At 41.9% G+C, this 22,080-nt stretch overlaps 1 protein-coding gene across 2 annotated transcripts in view; it reads right to left on the reverse strand.

Moving 5' to 3' along the window:
- The window catches only part of DENND5B (DENN domain containing 5B), a 68,186-nt gene that overhangs the window by 20,800 nt on the left and 25,306 nt on the right, over nucleotides 1-22,080 (reverse strand). For both annotated transcript variants that reach the window (XM_029963538.1, XM_029963539.1), the window contains exons 6-10: nucleotides 18,833-19,363; nucleotides 17,224-17,455; nucleotides 14,986-15,136; nucleotides 4,075-4,168; nucleotides 637-768 (exon numbers count right to left, since the gene is read on the reverse strand). In XM_029963538.1, coding sequence (XP_029819398.1) covers nucleotides 637-768; nucleotides 4,075-4,168; nucleotides 14,986-15,136; nucleotides 17,224-17,455; nucleotides 18,833-19,363 — 1,140 coding nt within the window. The remainder of the gene's footprint in view (nucleotides 1-636; nucleotides 769-4,074; nucleotides 4,169-14,985; nucleotides 15,137-17,223; nucleotides 17,456-18,832; nucleotides 19,364-22,080) is intronic.

The raw sequence follows: 22,080 nt of genomic DNA on the forward strand, positions 1-22,080 counted from the left end.
ATACATTTTCAGTCTTACTGACTTTCTGGTTTTCTTCTTGTTACAGCCATTAAAGTTTAACACTCAGGTAACGCAGTAAAACACCAACTGCAACAGACACAAGCTACACTTTCATGTCTATAAAAGCTCCTTTAATATTAGAAACTGCTATACCTCATTTGCTCTGCATAAACAACGTGCACAAGTGACACATGCTGAATTCTTCCCTTTTGACTGAGGGTCTCGAGCCCGTTCTGTTTAGGCTACATGTAAATACGAACAATTAAAGGAAATCCTCCTGGAGATGTCTGATCATGCTGATTCTCCTTCCTGTCCTTTTTACTCTTTCCATCCACTTCAACTGCATAAATAGAAGAGCGAGGACAGTTCCTTTCTTTTCTAGCTGTTGAAAAATGTAGCACTAAACTGATACACTAATGTATCACTAATGATACACTAATTGATACACTAATTGATATACTATATTACACTATATGCAATACTAATGTAAATGTTACACTAAAGGGATATCCACTCTGGTGGATAGTCTGGTATTCCAACAGACTAATGCCACTCCAGCTGTGAATTAGACCACCATCTGCAGATGCTATTTAGGCTCAGTGTAATCAAGGGGAGAACACACAGGGGACGACCTACCTTCATGCGACATTCCTTCAGCAACCCTTCCACAAACTTCCAGTTGGTTTGTGCAATCACAGCTGGAGAGAGGTCTGAGAGTTTGGGCTGCCTTAAATTTTTCCCTAAACTCCTTGCCTCCTGCATGTATTTCTAAAAACAAAGAGAATATTTTTAGATATTACAAGTCAGAGGGACTTTCCTCATCCTAATCCTAGGCAAGCAAATGCTGGTGGAAAGGAATGAGCTAGTGTTAATCTAGGAACAAAATCTTTGATGTTTAGGTGTCAGGCTGGAGGAGTGGAGCGATTCCTTCTGACAACAGAAAAAGCAAGATATTTTCCTGCGTGGTACAGAATCAGTCAACACTAGCTAGTGAACTGTGCTGTTAGCCACCAGCATGAAGTTAGGCACAGCAAGTGCATAAAGTGCAACACCTTCATTAAGCAATGAAGTCAAAACCCCCAGTAAAGTTTCTTTTCACTGTTAAGTCTCACTTAAAAAAAAAAATAAAAAAACTGTCTAATTTGTGACCAGACTATACATGAATAGAAAAAAAAATCCTCTGAAAATCAATTACAAGAAGTAGAAATAGACTTAGAGAAGGAGAAAGATTTCATCCATCACTTTTCATCTGGATAGTTTATGTGGGAAAAATGAGACTTGTCTTTATTCTCAATTAACTTCTCAATTACAAGTGAAGCTCATTTTAAACAGAACTGACAGTAAGGATCATTTTTATATGGAGTGGTAATTGTGAAGTATGGACAAAAAAATCAGCATACTCTTTAAAGAAAGATCCAAGCTGTAATAAAAGACTTTTAAACTTTCCTGCTCCACTGCCTTGTCTTCAGGGGTGGGGTATTTTTCGGTTTGGCTTTCATTTATTAAGCCAAAAAACACACATTGAAAAAAAAAAAAAATCGACAAGTGATCTCTGACCCAAACATCAGCGAGAGGACTGAGCAAGGCTGAGAAGTTGGCCAGTTGTTCAAGCATTATTCATAAAGTTTTTGTTAAAAAAGAGTAAGGTAATAGAATGATGCCGAATAAAAGTCTTGAAACACGGTGCTCATAGCCTGGTGTGGGAATGCTCTGTTTCCATAGTGTGTTTTCATCCAGCTAATGATGCCTCTTTGGGGGATGGTATGTGACAATGGTCACTCCTTCCCAGAGAGGGCTGGATCACATCTCCCTCAGGGACTTAGTGCTGCTGCTGGCTGGGTTTTCTGGGAAACTGAGAGGTCACTATGGCTGTTGCATCCTTGGAGCTTTCTGTCTGGGCAGAAAATTTATTTCATAGAATAAAAGAATGGTTTGGGTTGAAAGAGACCTTAAAGGTCACGTAGTTCCAACCTTTCTGCCAGGGCATGGACACCTTCCACTAGATCAGGAAAAGCAAAAGCAAAATCCAAACATATTGAAGTTAATTGAAATAGCTCTTTTTTTTATTTTCTTTTTTTTTGGGGGGGAGAGTACAGTTCATCTGACACAACTGGATTTTTTCAACACAAAATTTGGACAAGAACCACTTAATGTCACCCCAACAGTTCAGACAAGAACATAGGGTTCTGCCATGAAAAGCTGTGTTCATCAAAAGTGCTCAGTTAGGTGATTACAGTTGCACCAATACTGTAAGGATTTTAAAATAGTTGAAAAACTACAGGTGGGAATTAAAAAAAAGGTCACAGATGATGAAAGCGTGTTGTCCATCAAGCAATCTCAGTGCAAAAATTAACAGCAAAACAAGTGAAAAAAGTAATAAAGGGAATATATAACTAGGAAATCTAATATTTCTTTTTAAAGAGATAAATAAAATGCAAAGTGTGGTTATAGTCTGAAGAGTACAAAACATGGATAACCTTATTTTATTCATTATATATCTTGTTATTACACTAAAATAAAAAAGAATAGTATTAGCTCTTGTAAGTTCAACAGAAGAACAAGGGTGGGCTGAGAGAATCAGTTGATTGCACTTTGCCATCAACATCCACCACCACCTTCTTCCACACTGGGATGCAATGATTCAGCAGTCAGAAGGTGATGATTTTTGGATTTGACACCAGCTTAGCAACATGGGGAAAAAAAAAAAGAACATGAAACAAATTCTTGTCTTTCAGCCTTGGAGCCACTGTGTTTGCCAGGGAACTGGAGTGGAACTGGAGTGGAAGCTCATTTCCAGCTACTTTTCTGATTATAACCACACTTCCAAGCGCTACAAGGACGTGCTCCTACTCTATGAGAAAGGAAGAGGTTTGAGGCGCCGTGAAGACAGAGGTTCCTCATGCTAGCAACATCTCAAAAGCAGCTTTCAACAAGAAAAACTAAAACATACCAGGCAGCATTCAGAGAAGGATTTTTTAGGAGGCCGTGCAGGAGGGGGTGGTCCCTGATCCCACTCCCAGAAGGCCATTGAGTTCTGACGAAGCAAAAGCTCCTCCGATGGCTAAGAGGAGGCAGATGCCCCAATGGCAGAACAGCCAGAAAGAAAGAGGAGACAAAGCAAAAGAAGCATGCATATGATCCACAGCCAAAAAAAGAAAAAAGTAAATACATGACAAAGTATTGAAAAGGCTCTGCTGAGATACACACGAGGCACTGTTTAAAATATACTTGCAAAGCCACATTAGCAAAAATAGCAACAAATATGTAAAAGTGCTGTTTTGCTGTGTTTCCACTGAAACATCATTTGAAGCTATGGTTGAAGAGTCCACTCATCTGCTCAGGTTCTTTCAGAGGGCAAACTCCAACACTGGTCAACATTATTCAGCAAGATTTACCACAAAACAGCATGAGTGTTTTATTTTTGCTATTGACATACAAAAGAAGCACATGGACATCAATGGAAAAATGTGGCAGAAAATATTTAATGAAGGACAAGGAACTGAAAAGATGGGAAAGAAATGCATGTATGTGACTGACATTTACAAGATGCATGGGAGTTTCCAAGCTTTAGGCACAAAAAGGCCCCAAAGTCTTAACCTTTCAAATAGGCTTACTCATGTCAGGAATCTATGCAAGAGAAAGAAAAAAAAAATTCCTTTAAATGAAAGGAAAGAACCTTGCCTCATTCGCTTCTACAGCACTGACATTTATTCAAGGACTTGACTTTTCCAGAGACCTGGCTAGAGCTCAGCAGCTGCACTCAGGAAAGCACCAGGGCTCTGCTGCCTCCATGCAGCAGCATGACCAGGGTCTAAACCAGCAAATAAGCCATTTTTTCTGATGACAATGGGGCTGTCTTTTTCCTAAATAATAAAAGCACTTTATTTATGTTGCGTACTTTGAAGTTGTACAACATATACAAGCATCTGTGACAAGCGAAGCGGCATCTAAATGGCTACAGAGACCCAAACAAATATCACAGTAGCCACAAAACTGCCCTAAGCAACAAGCACATTGTCCAAACCTCCACCTCCTGGATCACAGCTTGTGCTGCCCACAGATGATGCCACCTACCTCCCTCAGATCGTTGTCCAAGCCGATGTGCTCCGAGTGCTGCCGCAGGCGGTCCTTCCTGCGCTGTGTGGTGGTGCTGCGGCTGGCCCAGCGGCTGGGAAGTCAGAGAGAGAGAGAAGACACACATGAGCAGCAAAAAACCAAAAAAAATCAGGAGGGAAAGCCTGGGTCAGGAGCCACAGACATCCGATGGGGCTGCAGCAAGAGAAGGAGAAGCCCAAACTTGGACCGTGCAGTAAGCACGAGTGCAAAGTGGTGCCTGATCTCCCCATGGGAAGCCATCTGGCAGGCAACAGGCCACTGTGCACCCAAGGGACAAAAATCCTCATGGAAACGTGCCCACTGCCTGCCATGGTCTGCAGTGAGAGCTCCTGGCATCCAAAACACAGGTCATGCAGCACCACTGATGCCACCACCAGGTAAACTGTTGTACTTAATTACCCAACACCACTGCTGCGTTTGATGAAGTTTGATAAAAACAGTGTCTGTAGAAACAAACAAAATTACAATGATGTATTTTGAGCAGCAACTTCTATGATTTCCCTCTTTTGTGAGAAGTGCTACTTGTCCTTTCTGCACTTCTAGGAACTATTTGAGAGAAATTTCTCACTACTGTGATATTGATGTTCCTGAGATTAATCATGTTGCTATCTTCACCTTCTGTTTTTTTGCATCAGGTTTCTAAATACCAAAAAAAACCCTCGTTATTTTCCACATGTTCATATATGTCCAGTTGAATTTTTCCTCATCTGAAGCTGTTGCCTGAAAGCAGCCACCTGGTAACCAGGTTTGAAACTGGGCAACGTTGAAGCTCTTAAGTGTCCAAACTCCTTTATGCCAAATCCTTGACAACAAAAATGCTCAACTGGTGCAGAGAAAATGAAGTTAATGCAATATTTATAAAAGAAAGCTGAAATAACACTGTATAAAGCAAACTACCAAGTATTAAAAATAAGCAGCTTAATGCACATAAAGGCTATATCTTCAGAATATCACTTGATTACTGTAGTTGTGTTTATTAAACTTAAAATTATCTTTCAAATACAGTTTAAAAAAAGCCTTTAAGTGTATAGCCTTTCAGTCAATTCATGAAGTCACCTGCCTCTCTCCTGCACTCAGAAGATAAAGAGTGAAACCAAGGTGAAAGAGAACACAAATCCTGTTCAGAGCAGTGCTCCAGCTCTGGTGCCTGGCAGGATGTATGAAAAAGGCTCTACCTACAGGAGGAAACTGCCTGGAAGAATTTGAGGGGATAACCTTAATCTGGAAGAAAAAAATAAAAAATAATAAATAATAATAAAAAAAAGGCAATAAAAAGAAAACAAAACCCACACTTGCCAACCTCAGCACTTGAGTCAAAGGGACCAAAGGGACCCTTCAAAATCCATCTCCATCCTGGCCCCTCTACTCCAGACTGATGTGTCCATGCTGGGCACCATGCCAGAACAACTGCTCTGAGATGGCTTTTTCTATAGGAACTGTGATCAACAGGCAGAACCCCTCAGGATTTGGGTTCTCTGCTTTGATAGATCTATACAGAGGGCACCTGCAGATGTCCACATCAAAGACAGAAGTGTGTGCTTGGTGAGACTCTCTACACTGGTGGTATTGTTGAGAACAGCAGTCTCCAGATCCCAAATCCATCAATTTCTCTGTATGCACCCCAAACAAGAGCATACACAAATAAGATCTGGGGTCTGAACTGTTTGGGCAAGGAATTTCAGCTGGTGACATAGGCAGATACATACCAGGGGGAGAAAACTCTTGCACTGAGCTGGACTTGGTCTGACATGTCTGGCAGACCATTTGGGATGTGTAGGGAGAGGAGCCTGACCCAAGAGAAGTACAGAGATATGACCCCTGATAAACAAACCCTCCTGTTTCCAGAGGGAAGGACTTTGCATACATGTACCTAACAAACTATCTCCACCAATTCCTCTGGTGGGTCGACTGAAGACTGAATTTTGGCTAACTGCACCAATAAAAAGGGGAGAAAAAAAGTCATAGGAACTATAGTTTTTATAGTCAAACTGAAGTCCCGTCCTACCTCCCAAATAACATCAAGAAAACAAGTACAAAGGAAGAAATCTGGGTCTGCATGCAATTACAGTTCTTCACCTCAGCATCCCATACAACAAGGAATTTATTTTTAAAGCAATGTAGCCTCAAGTCTCTGGTAACTAAATGAAACAGCCCAATAGGTGTCTGCACAGTAAATGCCAATACCTTCTCAGAGGAATACACTACTGACATAAGTGTCTCTGCACCTCTGCAGAAGTCTTAAAAATAAGCAGCCCCTGAGTTTATTAAGTCACAATCTTAATTTTTTTTTCAGAAGCAATAGCCAAAACCTTATTAGATGACTGAAAAGGGAGAAATAAAATCCTACATTTTAATAATCTCAACAAGTAGAAATGTAGCTCAAAACCCCACACCCTTGAACAGAAGATAGCAGACATAAAAGTGACTTTAGCTACCCGGCTCTGGAGACCTTCCATTTATTGCAAGCCAGTACCACGTTTATGTTTCACATGATGGAATGCCAATAACACATTGGAAAGTTAAGCTATAGATCAAACATTACCCATATAATATTTTTATGCTCCAATTTATATGGTAGTTTCTGAACTGTAGACAGAGCTTGGATCCCTCTCCATCCGCATTTCTGCAGTTACTGGAAGACAAAAGAATTGCTAGAACTGTCCTTTGAGGGAACACATCTCACCAAAGGTGAAAGCAGAATGAAAACTACAGAATAATTACAGCTACTACACCATCATCAAAGCATCTTCAGTTCATTCCAGTGCCGTACATCTGGGAGAAGGCACAGACTATTCTCCAGATTATTAATCAGAACCATTTGAACATTTTAAGGATACAAATGTAAAGATCATTGGGTGTTAATGAAAAAAATGACTGCTGCTCATTAGCTGGAGCAATTACACACGCAGTGAGCTGCATGTTCCTCTTCCCCAACCTCTAAGCTGAGGGAGAGGAGCTGTTGAGACACTGAGTGAGGTCTGTGTATTGAGATGCTGCTCTGAATCTCTCCAGGAGATTTCATGAAGATCTAACAGCAGATAAGCAGGATTAAGCAGCTAAATCTTTTAAAGCCTTTTCTTTACTGGGCCAAATAGAATTTTCCCAAAACAATGCTTCAATATTATAATAACTGCTCCTCTTACAAGCAGCAACTGCATTTTAAATTACTCTTCCTCTCCTTTTGATCACTCAGAGTGATTTTAAGGGGGATAAAACCCCATCCCAGCAGCCACACCACCTTTCCCAGGCTGTCAAAATCCCATCCGGGTGCTCCTCCTGGCACTGCCGTCAGCTACTGCTGTATTCACACCTCAGCCAAAGCAGTGAGCAAAGCTGTAATCCCACCAGCAAACACTTGCTTGTCAGCCCTTAGTCTTGGGCTTTTCAGTTGAACCACTACTACCCATGTCCTTATGGAGCACATACTTGAGAAGACCAAGCCCTCCTGGCTGGTGCCTACCTTGGAGGGATGAGCCTGGCACCTGGGAGTGCACAGCACTGCAGTGCTGCTGCTCAGCCTGGATGCTGCCCAAGTATTTCCTGACCCACAAAATGCCCTCTCCCCTTTATTTTTTGCTGGTAGAGCCATGAGCATGGACTACAGGCATGTTTCATTTATTCCTCACAGCGGAGGCATTGCTACAAGCACCAAGTCTCTGGGGATTAAGCAGACGCAGCTCAGGCACAGTGTTGTGGGGAGCCCAGGGACAAACTGCCTACATGGAGAAGTGAGAAAAGGCTTGTTTCAGTATGTCTGCCTGTTCTAACTCCCATGTTCACAGATGAATGGTCCTCACCTTCAGGGACTGCGAGAAAGCAGGGATATTTCAGAGGAGGGATCAGGGAAGACTGTGCTCTGTTCAATATAGAGAAATGAAATGAAGGCATCTCATAATAAGATCCTTGTAGCACGAAAACAGTGAATTTCAGTCAGCGTTGTTTAATATCAAATGAGACACAACAAGCATAGGAATAGGTTTGCAGAAGTTGGAGGAAATGCAATAGTGATACTTGCAAAAGAAGATACTTAACCTGTGATGCTTGATTTCTATAACAAAAGTGGTAAGGTAGTCAGCATCAAAGCTGTCAGAAACAATCTAGCAAAGCAGCAGCCTCACACCAGGGACTGGCTGTGTTGTATTGCAACCATGTGTACATCTCTCTCTCTCTTCCCCTTTTCCCCACCCTGCTTTTTAAAGCTCTATGAAGAAACGAAGAAATGATGTCTATCCAAACCAGACATGAGTTTAATAGGCAGGATATATACTGCAACACATGAACATGCTGCTAGAGAACATCATTCACAGATGGATTTAACCAATATTGCCATCACCATGAAAGTCACTATCGTAATTTACAATCTATTTACAGTGTTAAAAGGGAAGGAAGTACACAAATGCACTTGTCTATAGGATGGAATCTAAATCTCCTCATATAAACCATCTCATGAGGCAGACTGCTACTTAGGTCTGCAAATCATGACAATACCTTTTCTACCTATATATGCCCATCAAAGAGTTATCTGTGTTTCTGTACCCACAAATTAGCACATACCTGTACTACACCCTCCACCAAATCCCCCTAAAGCATGCATGCAGCCTCCACACATTAAACACACACAGGCTGCACATGCAAACTGCTTGGGTTCAGATGCAGTTTGTGTGGGACTGCACAGAGATTCCAAGTCAAATACATGTCAGACCAAACAAATTAAAAGAAATGTCAAAACTGAGCTCCACCCAAGGAGCTCATGGGGCTGACAGGGGAGGGGATCCACACTATGAATCTGCTTCACAAACGCTGGTCCGTGGTAAGGAGAATGCAGGCTCAGAGAGAGACTTATGCATCTTTTCCAGCTCTGATGTAGGGTGGAATAGGAAAGCTTTGAAACTGCTCATCGGGTGGACAAAGATGAGCAAAATGCCTTAAAGAGAGTGGTCTTGCACTGACAGGCTGTCTCATCAGTTTACATGAAAAGAAGTGATTTAAAAGGGTGGCACCCACAATTGCCATCCTCTGCAAGGAACAGCAGTAGCAAACCGGCAGCATCACCTCTGGAGCCCTGAGGAACCACTGTCCTAAGTGGTATTTAATTTGCAAAGTCCCTCGAGACAGTAGCACTGTTCAGGGGAGAGCAAATGGAACAGAGGATGCAAGGATTCGATGCAGTTCTCCCTGAGAACTTTAATTCTGCAGAGCTGTGTTAAAATGATATATTAACTCAGAGAAGTTATTGTACTTTCCCCACCTTGCACAAGTTGAGCAGAGGATCAGCAGTTAGGGAGACTTGCCCATCAGGTTCCAAGTCACCACAGCACGTATCTCCTATCTCAGAAACCATTTTTAAGCACAGATTGTCAGTCACACCTTATTCTCGAAAATGCAGGTATTTAAATACAAGTGGTTCGTGTTTTCATTGCACCTATCTGTGGTTTGCTGTATTAGGTTACCTTCTGTGTAGTAACTGCATCTTTCAGATTTTCATATGTAAAAGGTGAGCTTTTACTACTCACAAAGTTTAAATAACATCAGAGCTGTGTGGGGATGGCTCGTTGCTGACTCATTTCATGCTCATTTAGATGCACTGCAGAGATGCTATGCTATATTACTTGAAAATGCAATTGTCTGGCTTGATTAAAAAAAAAAAGCTTAATTGAAAATAGACAGCCTTGAAATGGTACCCAGCAGATAGGGAGGTAATAAAAGACCACATAATATGAACCACTTAGTAAAAAAAAAAAAAGACAATCTCTCATACAAAAACTAGTTCAGTTAAAACCAGAACAAATTCTGTCATCATACAGAGATTCATCGACTCCTTTGCATTATATATATATATACACACATATATAATATTTTCTTAAAAAATTTTAACTGATGTTAAATGTTAGTAACAAGCAAACAGCACTCCTATATAAAAATGAGGAGAACCAGAGCACCAGGCAGCCCTGGACAGTTCCCAGCTGGAGGAGGGGGCTGATGGTGGAGGCCACAGGACAGTGTCCACACAAGCTGTGCCATAAACTGGAGCACAAAAATGAAATGACTTCATACACTCCTAGTGCATGATTTTTACAAATAAATACTGACACACACAGTGGTGAGATCAGCAAAATACAGATCAGGAACAAATGCCTGGAGAAAGCAAAGAATTTTGAAATCTGCTTCATGGGCTAAGAGCAACTCATCACTCAGCTAAAGCCTGAGGTTAGGGGGCCAATTATAGCTGGATTTGTGCTTGAAGACTCAGACCGTGCCCTCCTTTAGGGATTGCTGCAAGTCAGGCAGGACAGAGGACAGACAAAGCTGGGATATAAGGGAGAGGACTCAGGAGAGAGAAATGGCCAGGGCAGGAAGAGGAAACAGGCTGGTCAGGGAAGTAGGCAAGGAGGAAAGCAGGGCTTAGATAATGAAGATGGGAGAAAAAAGGGCTAAAGAGAAAGGAAAGCAAAAGAGGGTAGTTTAAGCCATTTTGTAAATGTGTAACAAAGCAAAACCTTCATTTGAAAACCAAAAGCTATAAGAAAAAAATCAGCTCAGTTGTTCTTTGCAGGCATTCACTTCAAATCACCAGAATGCAAATATATTCCCATGCTTTGTGCACAATCAGTGTTTTCCTCTGCAATATTTAATCTCATTTATCAAGCTTCTTAGTACAAATTAAGTTACAAGGTAATCAATTAGATTGAAAACACAGCTTGTTTCATTGTTTTAATTTTGCACTGTAAGCATATTCCCCCTAATTTAACAATTAGCTAATCAGAAACCATGAAGTGTTTATGTAGCTTGGCTTTTTGTCATTCAAATTCCACTCCTGGATCATTGCAAATGCATCAGTCAGTAGAGCCCCAGCTACAATTTTAAAAGCCTGGCAGAAAACACATGCAGAAGAGGAAGAAGGGAACATGTAGAAACCACAGTGTGGTGCTGAGGTTTGAGAAAGGAAATGAGGACTCCAGAAACCACGGCTCTTTTCCAGAATAACAGACAAATTGCCTAAGGGACTGCAGCCTGTTTTCTCCTGGGACGCTTTCTAGGAGGACTTCTGCAGAAGCCACTGCTTTACAAGGTTAGTGCAGCATGATGGGGGATGCTTTTGTACCCAGAGGAAGCTGCAGCTGCTCTGCAGATTCAGAAGGTTTTCCCATGATGTGGGGGATGTATCAAAGGCAATGAGAGCAGAGGGAGTCCCTCAAGTGGGACACCGCCTGATGGGAAAGAGAACAGCACGGGGTGAGGTGATTTTTGTTCAGTTGCTGCTAGGTGGGATGAATTGCTGTTTTCTTTACAGAAAAGTAATATTCCTTTAATTTATAGAAAAAATTTGGATACAACAGTTATTATCTTTCATTTAAGTTTAGATCAGCATATTCTTCAGCTATCCATCTTCTGTGGTCTTGATCAAAAAGATGATTAGGGAAACTAATCATATACCTGGGACCCCGTTCTCCAGTTTTATGGAGGTAGGAGGCTGGGGTGGAGTGTTCTGTTTGTTTGGGGTTTTTAGTGGTTTTGATTATTGGTTTGTTGTTTTGGGTGGGTTTTTTTAATTATTTGCTTACTTTTAAACTTTTTGTTTCTTTTCAGCAAACTGAAGTTTAGAGGTTTTTTTCACTGAAGTTCTTGTTTAGCTGAGCAAGCCAACATTTCCACACAACACCACAGGGGAAGAGGTGAATACCATCCCTAAATGACACTGAGCAGGTACCTGCACCCTAACAGCTGGTAAGAACAGGAGCAAGTGTAAGAAGAGATGCTCTCCTGATCCAGAAATGACCAAGCAGGTGAGAGAAAGCAGCAAGAGCTTGATGCTGGCTGGGCCCAGAGAGCACAGGTTCATCCCCTTGTCCAGTCCTTTAAAGGACACCTGTAAAGGGGAAGCAGGAGGAGGCAGCTGAGTGACAGAAGTGGGGCAAAGCATGCTGCCAAGCACAGCCGTGGGCTGACAGATGAAACATCAGTGGACTTCCTCTGATTGACAGACTTCAGTGTTTTAACACTTACACATCCTAATGTGATCAACCCTCCAGTATGAAAACTGACCATTTACTCTGATTCTCTCTTTTTCATCATTTATCCATGCAGGAAGCTTCCTTTTTTAAGCCCTCATTGTTTAGATAGGTTCAGGATCCCCATGCCTAATGTTATCCCTAAGGAACCTTTAAAGGTCTGCCTTCTGCTCTCATGGAGTTCTTACTCTCAGTTCCACCATCCCTGTCAGGTTTGTAATGAAACAAACCTTAATCCCAGTCTGGCCAGGGCTCAGGTTCAAATGTACCAGGTTCAAATTGTGATCTTAGCAGTAGCAGGTTTACCGTTGGACTCAATGATCTTCAGGGCCTTTTCCAACCTAAATGATTCTATAATCCTAGGTAATCCTCCTAAATCCTCCTATGTGCCTGTCAACCCCACCTCTGTGCCCAAGCCCTGCCCTCTAAGCCCCCAGCAAGCAAGTGCCAGACACCTCTTCTCTCAAACACAATTTCTGCCCGCCTAGGCAACGTGGTTTTCTGGGATCAAATACAGGATCTAGAACTTAAAGTGTTTGCTGTTTGCATTTTACCTGTGATTTTGAAGTAACATATTACACATATAACAGCCCAGCGACTCACAGAGGTATCTTTAGTGCTCTGCCTGGTTACAGGAACATTATGAGCTCTAGTCAGTTTATCAGCCCAGACAGGGAAGCAATAAATACCTGATTGCTGGCCACTGAGGTGAGCTTTTCAGCAAAACAGCTTTGAATTGGTTTATTTGCTACTGTTCGGCAACAACTGACTGAAACACGGGAATGGATTTTTTTTTTCCCCCTCCAAATACACTTCCTTACAATACTCAGGACAAAATTTGCTATAGTAAACTGAAGCTGCCTGCAAAAATAATTCTCATCTACATAGCAATATCCTTTGCACTAACTTTATAATATAAACACACAATAGCTACATCTGAAGTGTCTGGGAATGTAGCTGAAATGTTCTCTTACCCCACACCCACGTGCAAAGGTCCAGTCCTACAAGCAAATAAAACGTATCTCCGAGAATTATACACTGGGAAATTCAAATTAATGGAAGACTACACTTCAATTGATTTTGTGGTCAAAAGACTCATGCTGTATTTGCAGGGAGCATGAAAAAGCTATCTGTTTTATGCATGGATGTAAATTCAGCAGAATTACACATCTGAAAAGGGAGAGAGCATCCTCTCAGCTGCTCACATGAAAACCAGGAAGCAGAAAGATATAAACAGATGGTCTTGAGATTTTCCAATTACAAACCTTTTTGGCAATATACAACTGGAGGACTTCCAAACATTTGTCACTTTGACATCGCTTTGCGATAAGTAATGGGATTTTTGTACTTACAAATTCTGAAACATGCTGCAGTCTAAATCAAAATTATCACTTGAGGAGTTAGAGCCACATTTTAGAGTAGGTACCAATCTAACAGAAGCATCTCAAAAGACATAAGGAAAATTATTTTTAATTTGATGCTTATTCATAGATAAGATGCTGCAATAGAGCCAGAAGATATAACAACTTCCAGCAGGCTGGGCACACTCACACTGTTGCTGACACTGTAAAAGGCTAAGAGGCAGACTGCTAAATACAGCATCCCACAAGATGAAGAAATCCTCCATTCCTCAAGGGACCTTTACCCATAAACTTTTGTCTCCATTTGCAGGATGACTGCAAACAAAGGAACTTTGAAATACGTGTAACTCCTTCTCTCCTTTTTTTTTTTTTTAAATTTCTGTTAAAGAATTGCAATTCTTTAGACATCAAATCCTTAAGGGTATCATTTGCAAATCTTATTCCTAGCAGGTTATTAAAAAGGGATTAGATAGCACTGGGGTGCACAAAAGTTGTATAAATAGAAATGAGTGGGAACCTCATACAGCAGCTCAGAGTAGCTTGTGTGCATGCACATATCTCAAACAAGAACTTGCTTTAACATTTGGACAATTGTAGCTTTTGAAGCTCTTGGATTTATCTGTGCTCTCACACTTTGACTTACCACAGAAACTGGAAGTGAGAGCTTGAGTGAATAATTTAATGAATTTGTGATGACTGGTACACAAATATTTCATTTTTGAAGAGGGAGAAACCCCCTTGGGGGGGTGTCTGAAGAAAGAAAGATTAAAAAAAACTCACAGCACTTACTTTGTATTATAACTGTACAAATGTAAAGTGTAACAGTATTCCAGGTTGTCATTTTACATTAGGTACATTAACTATGTACTGGCATGTTCAATTACACAGCTATAGGTACCCCTACCTTCATATCAAAGGGCACCACAGAACCTTATCAGACTCAAAAGAGAAACCCAGGTACAGAACCACATCCTTTCTACCTTCACCAAGTTATTCTTCCAGGGTATTCCAATGAGGAAACTAAAAGAGAGCTACAAAAATCTCTGGGTCATGTCATAACAGTTAAAGAAAAGAAAGGAACAGAGAGGACATTAATTTCATTCTGCATGATGGTGTGGAGGTTTCAATGCCAAAATTTCTTTCAGAATCTGAATTTTGGCTTGGGTTTCAAAATTATCCTATTCAGTGCAAACCAGCAAAGAAATTACTTCTAAATTCATAAGAGCAACGGTAAAGCTAAAAACATATATGAGAAAACAGAGTACTTAACAGAACACAGTTCTGAGGAATCTTCCCCAAACCAGAGCTGACACTTCCTAACATAACCCAAACTATGGCTATAACTTCAAAAATCATAGCCCACACAAACCAGAAATGGAAAGAGCTGCTGGGTTCGATAAACTGAAAATATGCCATCCAAAATTAGGACTTCTGTTCAAATGTGAATCTTCTGTACAAGAAATGCGCTTTCAAACACAGAAAACAAAACCCGTGCTTACTTGTTATTGGTGGGTCCCGTTGCCAAGACATCCGACTGCAACTTCGGGAAAAATCCTTGCTCGTACTTCCCTTGGCCGATCTTCATGTCGAGTAAGTGCGGGTGGATTGCTGTGTGGTCGATCTTCATCAGCCTCTGCTCGATGGACTGGGCTGCAAGTTACAGTCACAGGTGAACCACCACGCTAGAGAACCACCTGAGGGCATGCGCTGCCACATCAGGAGGGGCCATGCTCACATCCCTGAAAACCCGCTGAAACAGTTAAATAGTGACTTCAGACACGGAAATCTGTCGCTTATGGAAGTGAGGAGACACTTGGCTTAATTTTGCTTTTAGTTTCTTTACCCAACACAACTAGCGCTGGCACAAGCAAGTTAGCTGTTAAGTGAGCAGGTATTTACAGGAGCCTCTGGGATGCATTATGAATTGGCAAGCACAGTGCAATCTTTCCCTGCAATTCCCTGCTTGGTTTCAAGGCTCCTTCAGCAGAATGGAGACCTCTGAGGCCAGCTGCAACTCTCTGTGGGACCAGGCATCCCGCTTTGCCCAGACACATCTCCCTGAGCAGATGCATGGCGGGGGGAAACTTGAGTTTTGCAAACATCTGGCACCTACAATGATCCTCCTCCTGAAATCAGATATGCCATTACTGGGTGACAGGCCATCAAAAAAGCATAGCCAACTGTAGCAGTGCCTGAGCAGCATCAACAAGATGAACAGATGCTTGGAAACAGAGGAGGCTACGGAAGGAGGACTCCCTGGGAATCCTGGCTCTGCTGAGACTAATGCTCAGTTGTTTGCTTCAAGGAAATGAGGGTTTCAATCTCAAATCTTGAGCAGGATGAAAATAAAACCTGTCACCCTCTCAACACTGAGTCAGATGAACTTGTGAAGGATTGGGGTGTTTGAGGGAATTAAACATTTAATTAGCAACTTTAATATTCAGCTCTTTATAGCCCACCCATTAATGGGCAGGCCTGTTTTTTCAGCTTATCACAACTAGCAAATAAATATGTAAAATGTGGAAGCTAAACCCCTTTTCCATTTTTCAAGAACAACACAGAACTCATTTCCTAGTTTACCAAACTGTGATGGGAAAGAAACTGTCATAAGATTTACATACATTATTATTAGAAACTTGGCAGGGCTTTTTTCCCCTTTAAAAAAAATAAAAATAAAAATCACTTTGTATGGTTCCATTTTGGAGAAAAGGAGTGGGTAGTGTGGGGTCAGAGGGTTTGAAGGGTTCTGAAAACAGCAGGTTAAACAAACAGGTGCTGGATCAGTGCTGGGGTGACATATATTGTGAATGGTAAATATGAAGGAAAGTTGGTATTACTATCGTTTTGCTGCTTTTCATAAGACAGAAAATGAGGTTCTGGTGCCACAATATCTGCCAAAACTAGACGCTGAATAGACAGTTGACCTGCAAATTAGAATTGGGTTTAGACAGAAAAAGTTAAGCACACAGAGGTTTCTATTTCTGCCATGTTTGTAACATGTAAAACATTCTGAAGGAGTTAAACAAAAGAACCCCATGAGAAATGTGTTTGCCTCAGTTTATTAATATATATCCCAACAAATTTAAGAATATAATTTCCCTGTATTACTTGGAAATGAAATAAATACTTGTACATGTACTGAGTGAGTAACTCCAGTATAATTTGAAAATGCATCCTGTGACTGTAATGGAAAATAATCCTAGCCTTCAGTACACAGTGTTATTGTTCATTAACAGTGAACTCTGCTGCTGGAGGTACTAAATATGCCACACAGGATTACATCCCCAGCATCCCCCGCTGCTCTAACCAAATGGTATAAGGCAAAACAAGGTCTTTTTATGGGAAGGGGCAGACAAGGCCAGTGGAGCAGACACTGGGGCTCGACTCCTTGGCGTGGCTGGCACTGGTCCCACCACCACGGCGAAGGAAAGCTCTCCTGGCAACAGAACAGGAGCTGCCTGAAATGAGAAACCCCGAGCCCAGTGCCATGGTTTGGGTTGTGTTTATTAATGGCACCAGCCCAGGAGAGCTCAAAAGGAAGGTAAAGGCTCACGCTGTTTCTGGTGTTCAAAAGCATGCTGAAGTTTTTGCTTAGGGGAGATAAGGGCACTGCTGAGCCCTCCTCAGGTAGCTCTAGAGCTTCCTCATTGACTGCAATGCTCAAATGACTGAGGATCTGTATTTCTTTGTGGCTGATGCTGTACTTTTGAATATTTTACTATCCCGTCTGGACGTACCTGCTTCCTTCAAAGTGCTGCATTTCTGATAGTTGGACGTCCTCAGTGCAGGGGCCCTCACATTATACAGCTTTATTTTCTCAATTCGGGAGTCAAAAACTCGTAGGAAAGGGTCCTTCTCTTCCCACTGGGAGATTATCTTATTATCTATGAAGGTTGCAAACATCTGTGTTTCGATGAAGTGTGAAAGGAATGGGAGGTAAGGCTCAGGTTGGTCCGAAAGGAAGGAAGCCTGAAATACAGAAGAGCTTGTTAGTGCCACGTTCCCACCCAGCGCTGACTTGACGAGTCATCCTGCAGTAGCAAATCGATCCAGCAGCCCAGGAAGCCTTGGGCAAGGCTTCCCCACCATTAAACACCTCTCAGATAGGTTCTGACTCCATCTACTAAAGGGATTTGGTCACAACAGTGAGAAATAAGCAGTCAGGGAGGCTTCCTAACAGCTGGAGCAAAGGGGAAATGGAGTTACTGAAGAAGGGCTCACGCTGCCAGCTTTTGCAAGGCAACCTAGCAGCTATCACTCACAGGAACAAGCCCTGTGCAACACATGCCAGACCACCACCACCACGTGTGCCCACTTGGGACCTCTGGTCTGGGCATTCCAGCTTGGGATCATATCCCATATCAAGGTGTCATACGTATCAAGGGATGCACGAGTGCCTTTCAGCTAATGCTCTTTTGTGATGTTACACAGGGCAATTAATCACAAATTTCCAATTAGAACTGACTGTGGGCCTAAATCTCTAACTGAGCTTTGAAAACCCTAAAATTAACAGCCCATTTTATTGTAGAAGCACTAGCAGAGATTGCCTAAATTACCTCCTTCTTTTGGATGCTGCACTGTTCAATGCCTGAATACAAACAAACCAGTAAAAGGCAGGGCAGCAGGTTTTTTTTATCAAAAACTGACTCAGATCAGTATATAGTCTGTTTCTCATTGCTTATCCTTCTAATTCTCCTTAGAGAAGGACTTGTATCTGAAAAAGCTGATGGCTAAGAGCACTATCTATTTGCAGTCCCTAAGAAATAGCAACTGCGTGAGCTTCCCAACATTTCTCATTCCTTTTGCTAGCCTACTGTCTCTATTTCTCCATTTCTAATCTCAGCTTCCTTTTCACTCTTGTGTACACACTGCAATGGAGTCATAACAGTACTCTTGTGCCACACCGAAGTGATAACCTTCAGAACAACACTACCCATTACCAACAACCTCTAATGTGAGTTTAGGTAACGTGAAAGGCTGGATTTGGTTTTTGTCTCATGTGTGCATCTCTCCTCTCAGCAAACAAAAAAAAAGAAAGACAGAAAAAACAGTCACTTTCCATTGCTACCCTTCACCAAAGCCAGAGGAGCAGCCCCATCAGCAGGCAGAAGCCTGCCAGCTTGGTTTGTGCCAGCTGGGACAGCTCTGACCGGCTCCATGGATGTGCACCAATGTGCTTTGGCAGGTGATGTGGGCCTGTGTAATGAGAATGGACAAATCTCCCGGTGAGGCAGAGGAAGAACGGCAGATTAAAGAGTGCCCAGGCTGTGTATACATAACACAGCTATGCTCCCTCCCCCTCAAAAGCACTTTTAGGTGGAAAAACGAATACATGGCTATCTTTACTTTGTCAAAGTTTTGCATTTGTTCCCTGTTTGTCAGCCACGACTCCATGTCGGGGGCAGCCTGGATGACAAAAGACTCGTAGTCTGCGAACATCTGCGTGAAGCGGTTGGCGAAAACCTCGCGAAGCTGCACGTTCAGTTTGTAGTCCCTCAGCTCCAGCTCCTCGCATGACAACTTGCCCTCCTTCTCCTTCTCTGTGAGGGGAGTTGTGATTTTTTCCATTGTCACGCCCGTTCTTTTGGCGAGGGCCTGCAGGCGGGCGATCGTCTCGTTGCCCTTCAGCAGCTCGTACATGTTGAGGGCGTTGCTGGGGATGTTCCCGTTCTTCTTGTCGTTCACCAAGTCGCTAAGAACCAAGTTCTTGAGTTTGGTGGCGCTGTCACTGCAGTGCAGGTTGCCCTCTGGGGGGATCCCAAACTGCAGGAGGACCTCGGAGATTTCCTGGATGAACTCCAGCTTGTTGGGGAACTGGGGGAATTCCTCTGGCAGTTCGATAAAATGGTTATCGATGTCCACAAAGCACAAGTTTGCCTGAAATACAAAGAAAAATTTCAAAATGGACACTTGAATTGGCTTCTCTATGATGTAGCCTTATTTTCCCAGGGTGCTTCAAGATAGAAGGGTAAGTGTTCACACATGGAGGAGGCTTTAGCTGTGTTGTCTAGCCTGTGACATTTCAGACTTCAGTCAAGCTCAGGGCCAACTGGATGACAATGACTTAATGAATAAATAAAGTCTCCTGCCCTCTCCTGTAACATCATGACTTACAGATCCCAAACTTTGCACTATAAAGATTTGATAAGCCCTCCCAGACCAGCCAAGGACACACCAGTAAGCAGAGTAAAATAAAATTCTCAGCCCCTGTAAATACCTTCTGTGTGAATTACTGTACCTCACGGGCCCATTTATTTTACCACAGTCCAACTGCAAGAAGCCTCTGTACCTGTGCTACCAAGGAACAAGATGTTCAGTGAGAAAGATGACATTGCTAGGAGCAAATTACAGAAGAGGGTCCCATGTAAGTCCTTTGGGATCATGTCTGAGTACAGCCTATCCACTGGAAATAGTGCCCTATTTCCCCACTCCCCTGACCTCCTGTTTCCATGGAGGCTTTTAATCTTAGCAATTCCTCTGCCTGAGATTTAAAGAGAGTGCTTTTAGCTTTGCTATGAATGGAGATGGATCTCAGCCCGTAAGATTAAAGTTAAGTGAAGACATTAATCTAGCAGAGTAGATACTTTTACTAGGAAAATGTCAATGGAGGGATGGAAGAACCCCATATAAAAATTAATTACATTGCAAATGCACCCTCAGGAATAATCGCAGAATGAAAAACAGTAATTGATCTTCTGAACTGAGGCTTACATCTGAAATTTGCTGTCTGAGTGCACTGTGCTGAGTAAAATCTTAAACCAGGTCAGATTCCCAAGCTGCTGAGCATTGACAGGTTTCGCCCTGGCATAAAGCTGCAGAATGGGAGATGCAGAAACCCACAGGGCAGCAGCAGCAGGTCTTTGTTAGCTTGATTTGACCACTAGCACAGCTCCTCCGCCTTCTCCAAGGCACTTTAACTGTTCTTTACTTCTTACCGAACACTGTAGACTAATCTTCAGATTATTTGAACAGAAAGGACTTGTTTTCCTCCTTTTCTGAAAAGGTTAATTTTCAGCAGGACAAGACATTCCATAGCAAACATGTTTATAATATATTGAATATTTCAGGGACATGTTTGACATTAATCACCTTTCACATAGATATTTTAAAGGGTATTAGGATTCATTTGGTAAAGCAGAAGTGTCCCTTCAGCTCACTTTTTCATATTAAATTCAGTCTGTACAAAGAAAAGCATTTCTTCTTACAAAATGATTTGCTTTATTTAACTGTGCAGCTATTAAAGAGTTGTGGTATGTATCAGTATGGTTCTTTAGCTCAGGGACTACCTTCTTATCTATCAATATTTCATTTCAAAGGCTTTTTAATTTCAGCTCTGCATATCATTTACAAAATTTGAAAAATGAGATTTGGATTCAGAAAACCCCGGGGGAATTGGTCTCACTTCTCTCTTCAAAAACATCTGATGATTAAAGTTAATGCAGAGAGATTAGTAACCTTAAGACAGCATGATGGCCAGTTGTTAGAATTTTTATCTCTAACAAACAAATGGTTTATATTTAGAGCAAGAGCTTGAAAAGCTAGCCCCTGGCCTGAACAATAAAGCAGTGCTAAAGCGAACAGCGCTTCACCGCCGCTCACATGCCGAAGGATTTTTCGGTTTTTTATTGTCTACAGGAATTTGAGATTAAGATCTTGTCTGTTCATTATGCCTTCTTTCTTTCCCTCTCCCAGAGTTACTGGACCTGTGGTGTTCATAAGGGCTGATTTTTTCACTCATTTGTTAAACATCAGGGGCGGGGGGTAGATTCTACCCCGCTATTGCTCTTCTCCCTGGTGATACTTAATTTGTTATTCCAGCGGTACTTCAAGCCTGTCACATTAAAACTTTAATTTAAGGAAAATGACAGCCTAATCCGCCAACTAAAAGCATGTGACTAATAATTTTTAAAATCACAGTAATTATATAATATTAGCATGATTTTACGGAGGAGCGTAGCTAGATACCAGCTCTATTTCCTCATCAGTGCAAACTTCATGTGCTTTGGTGATTGCACCCATGAGGTAAAACTTGACTTGCAGTTACATGCCACTGAGACTAAGACTCAGTCACCACCATGTAATATTTAAAATAGACCATTTAAAAAAAACGCATTACCCTTATCCTGTGTGTATCCCTCCACTTCCACATACAAACTCCCTCTCCAGCATATTCTCCTCAGTTGCTGCTTCCAACCTGCCTTCTAAGTAAGAGCACATATTTGCAAGCCTTAGGGACTCTGCTCCCAGGAGAAGTCTCTGCACACAGCTGAGCTCAGCTCTGCCACTGTCATACTGCCATATGAACAGTTATTTTTGGGGTTCCCACCGATTTTAAGAAGAAACCCAAGTCAAAAAGCATGGCTTGCTCTGCTTCCAGTCACCATCTGGAATGCAGACAGGTTAGCCATATCCCAAAGACTTTGCTGTATAACCAGATTAGAATGTGAAGCAGTTTTCACCATCTTGGTCAAATTTTGAGGAGGAAAATCTCCATTTTACTCATTACCATCACCTAGGATTTTAACACCTAAATGAAGAAGATGGCCTCTCCTTCCTTTTTTTTTTCTCTCTGAGTGGTTCACAGGCACAGTATC

The sequence above is a fragment of the Manacus vitellinus genome, unplaced genomic scaffold (genome assembly GCF_001715985.3).
Source record: "Manacus vitellinus isolate BGI_N305 unplaced genomic scaffold, ASM171598v3 scaffold_5_pilon, whole genome shotgun sequence".
Taxonomy (NCBI): domain Eukaryota; kingdom Metazoa; phylum Chordata; class Aves; order Passeriformes; family Pipridae; genus Manacus; species Manacus vitellinus.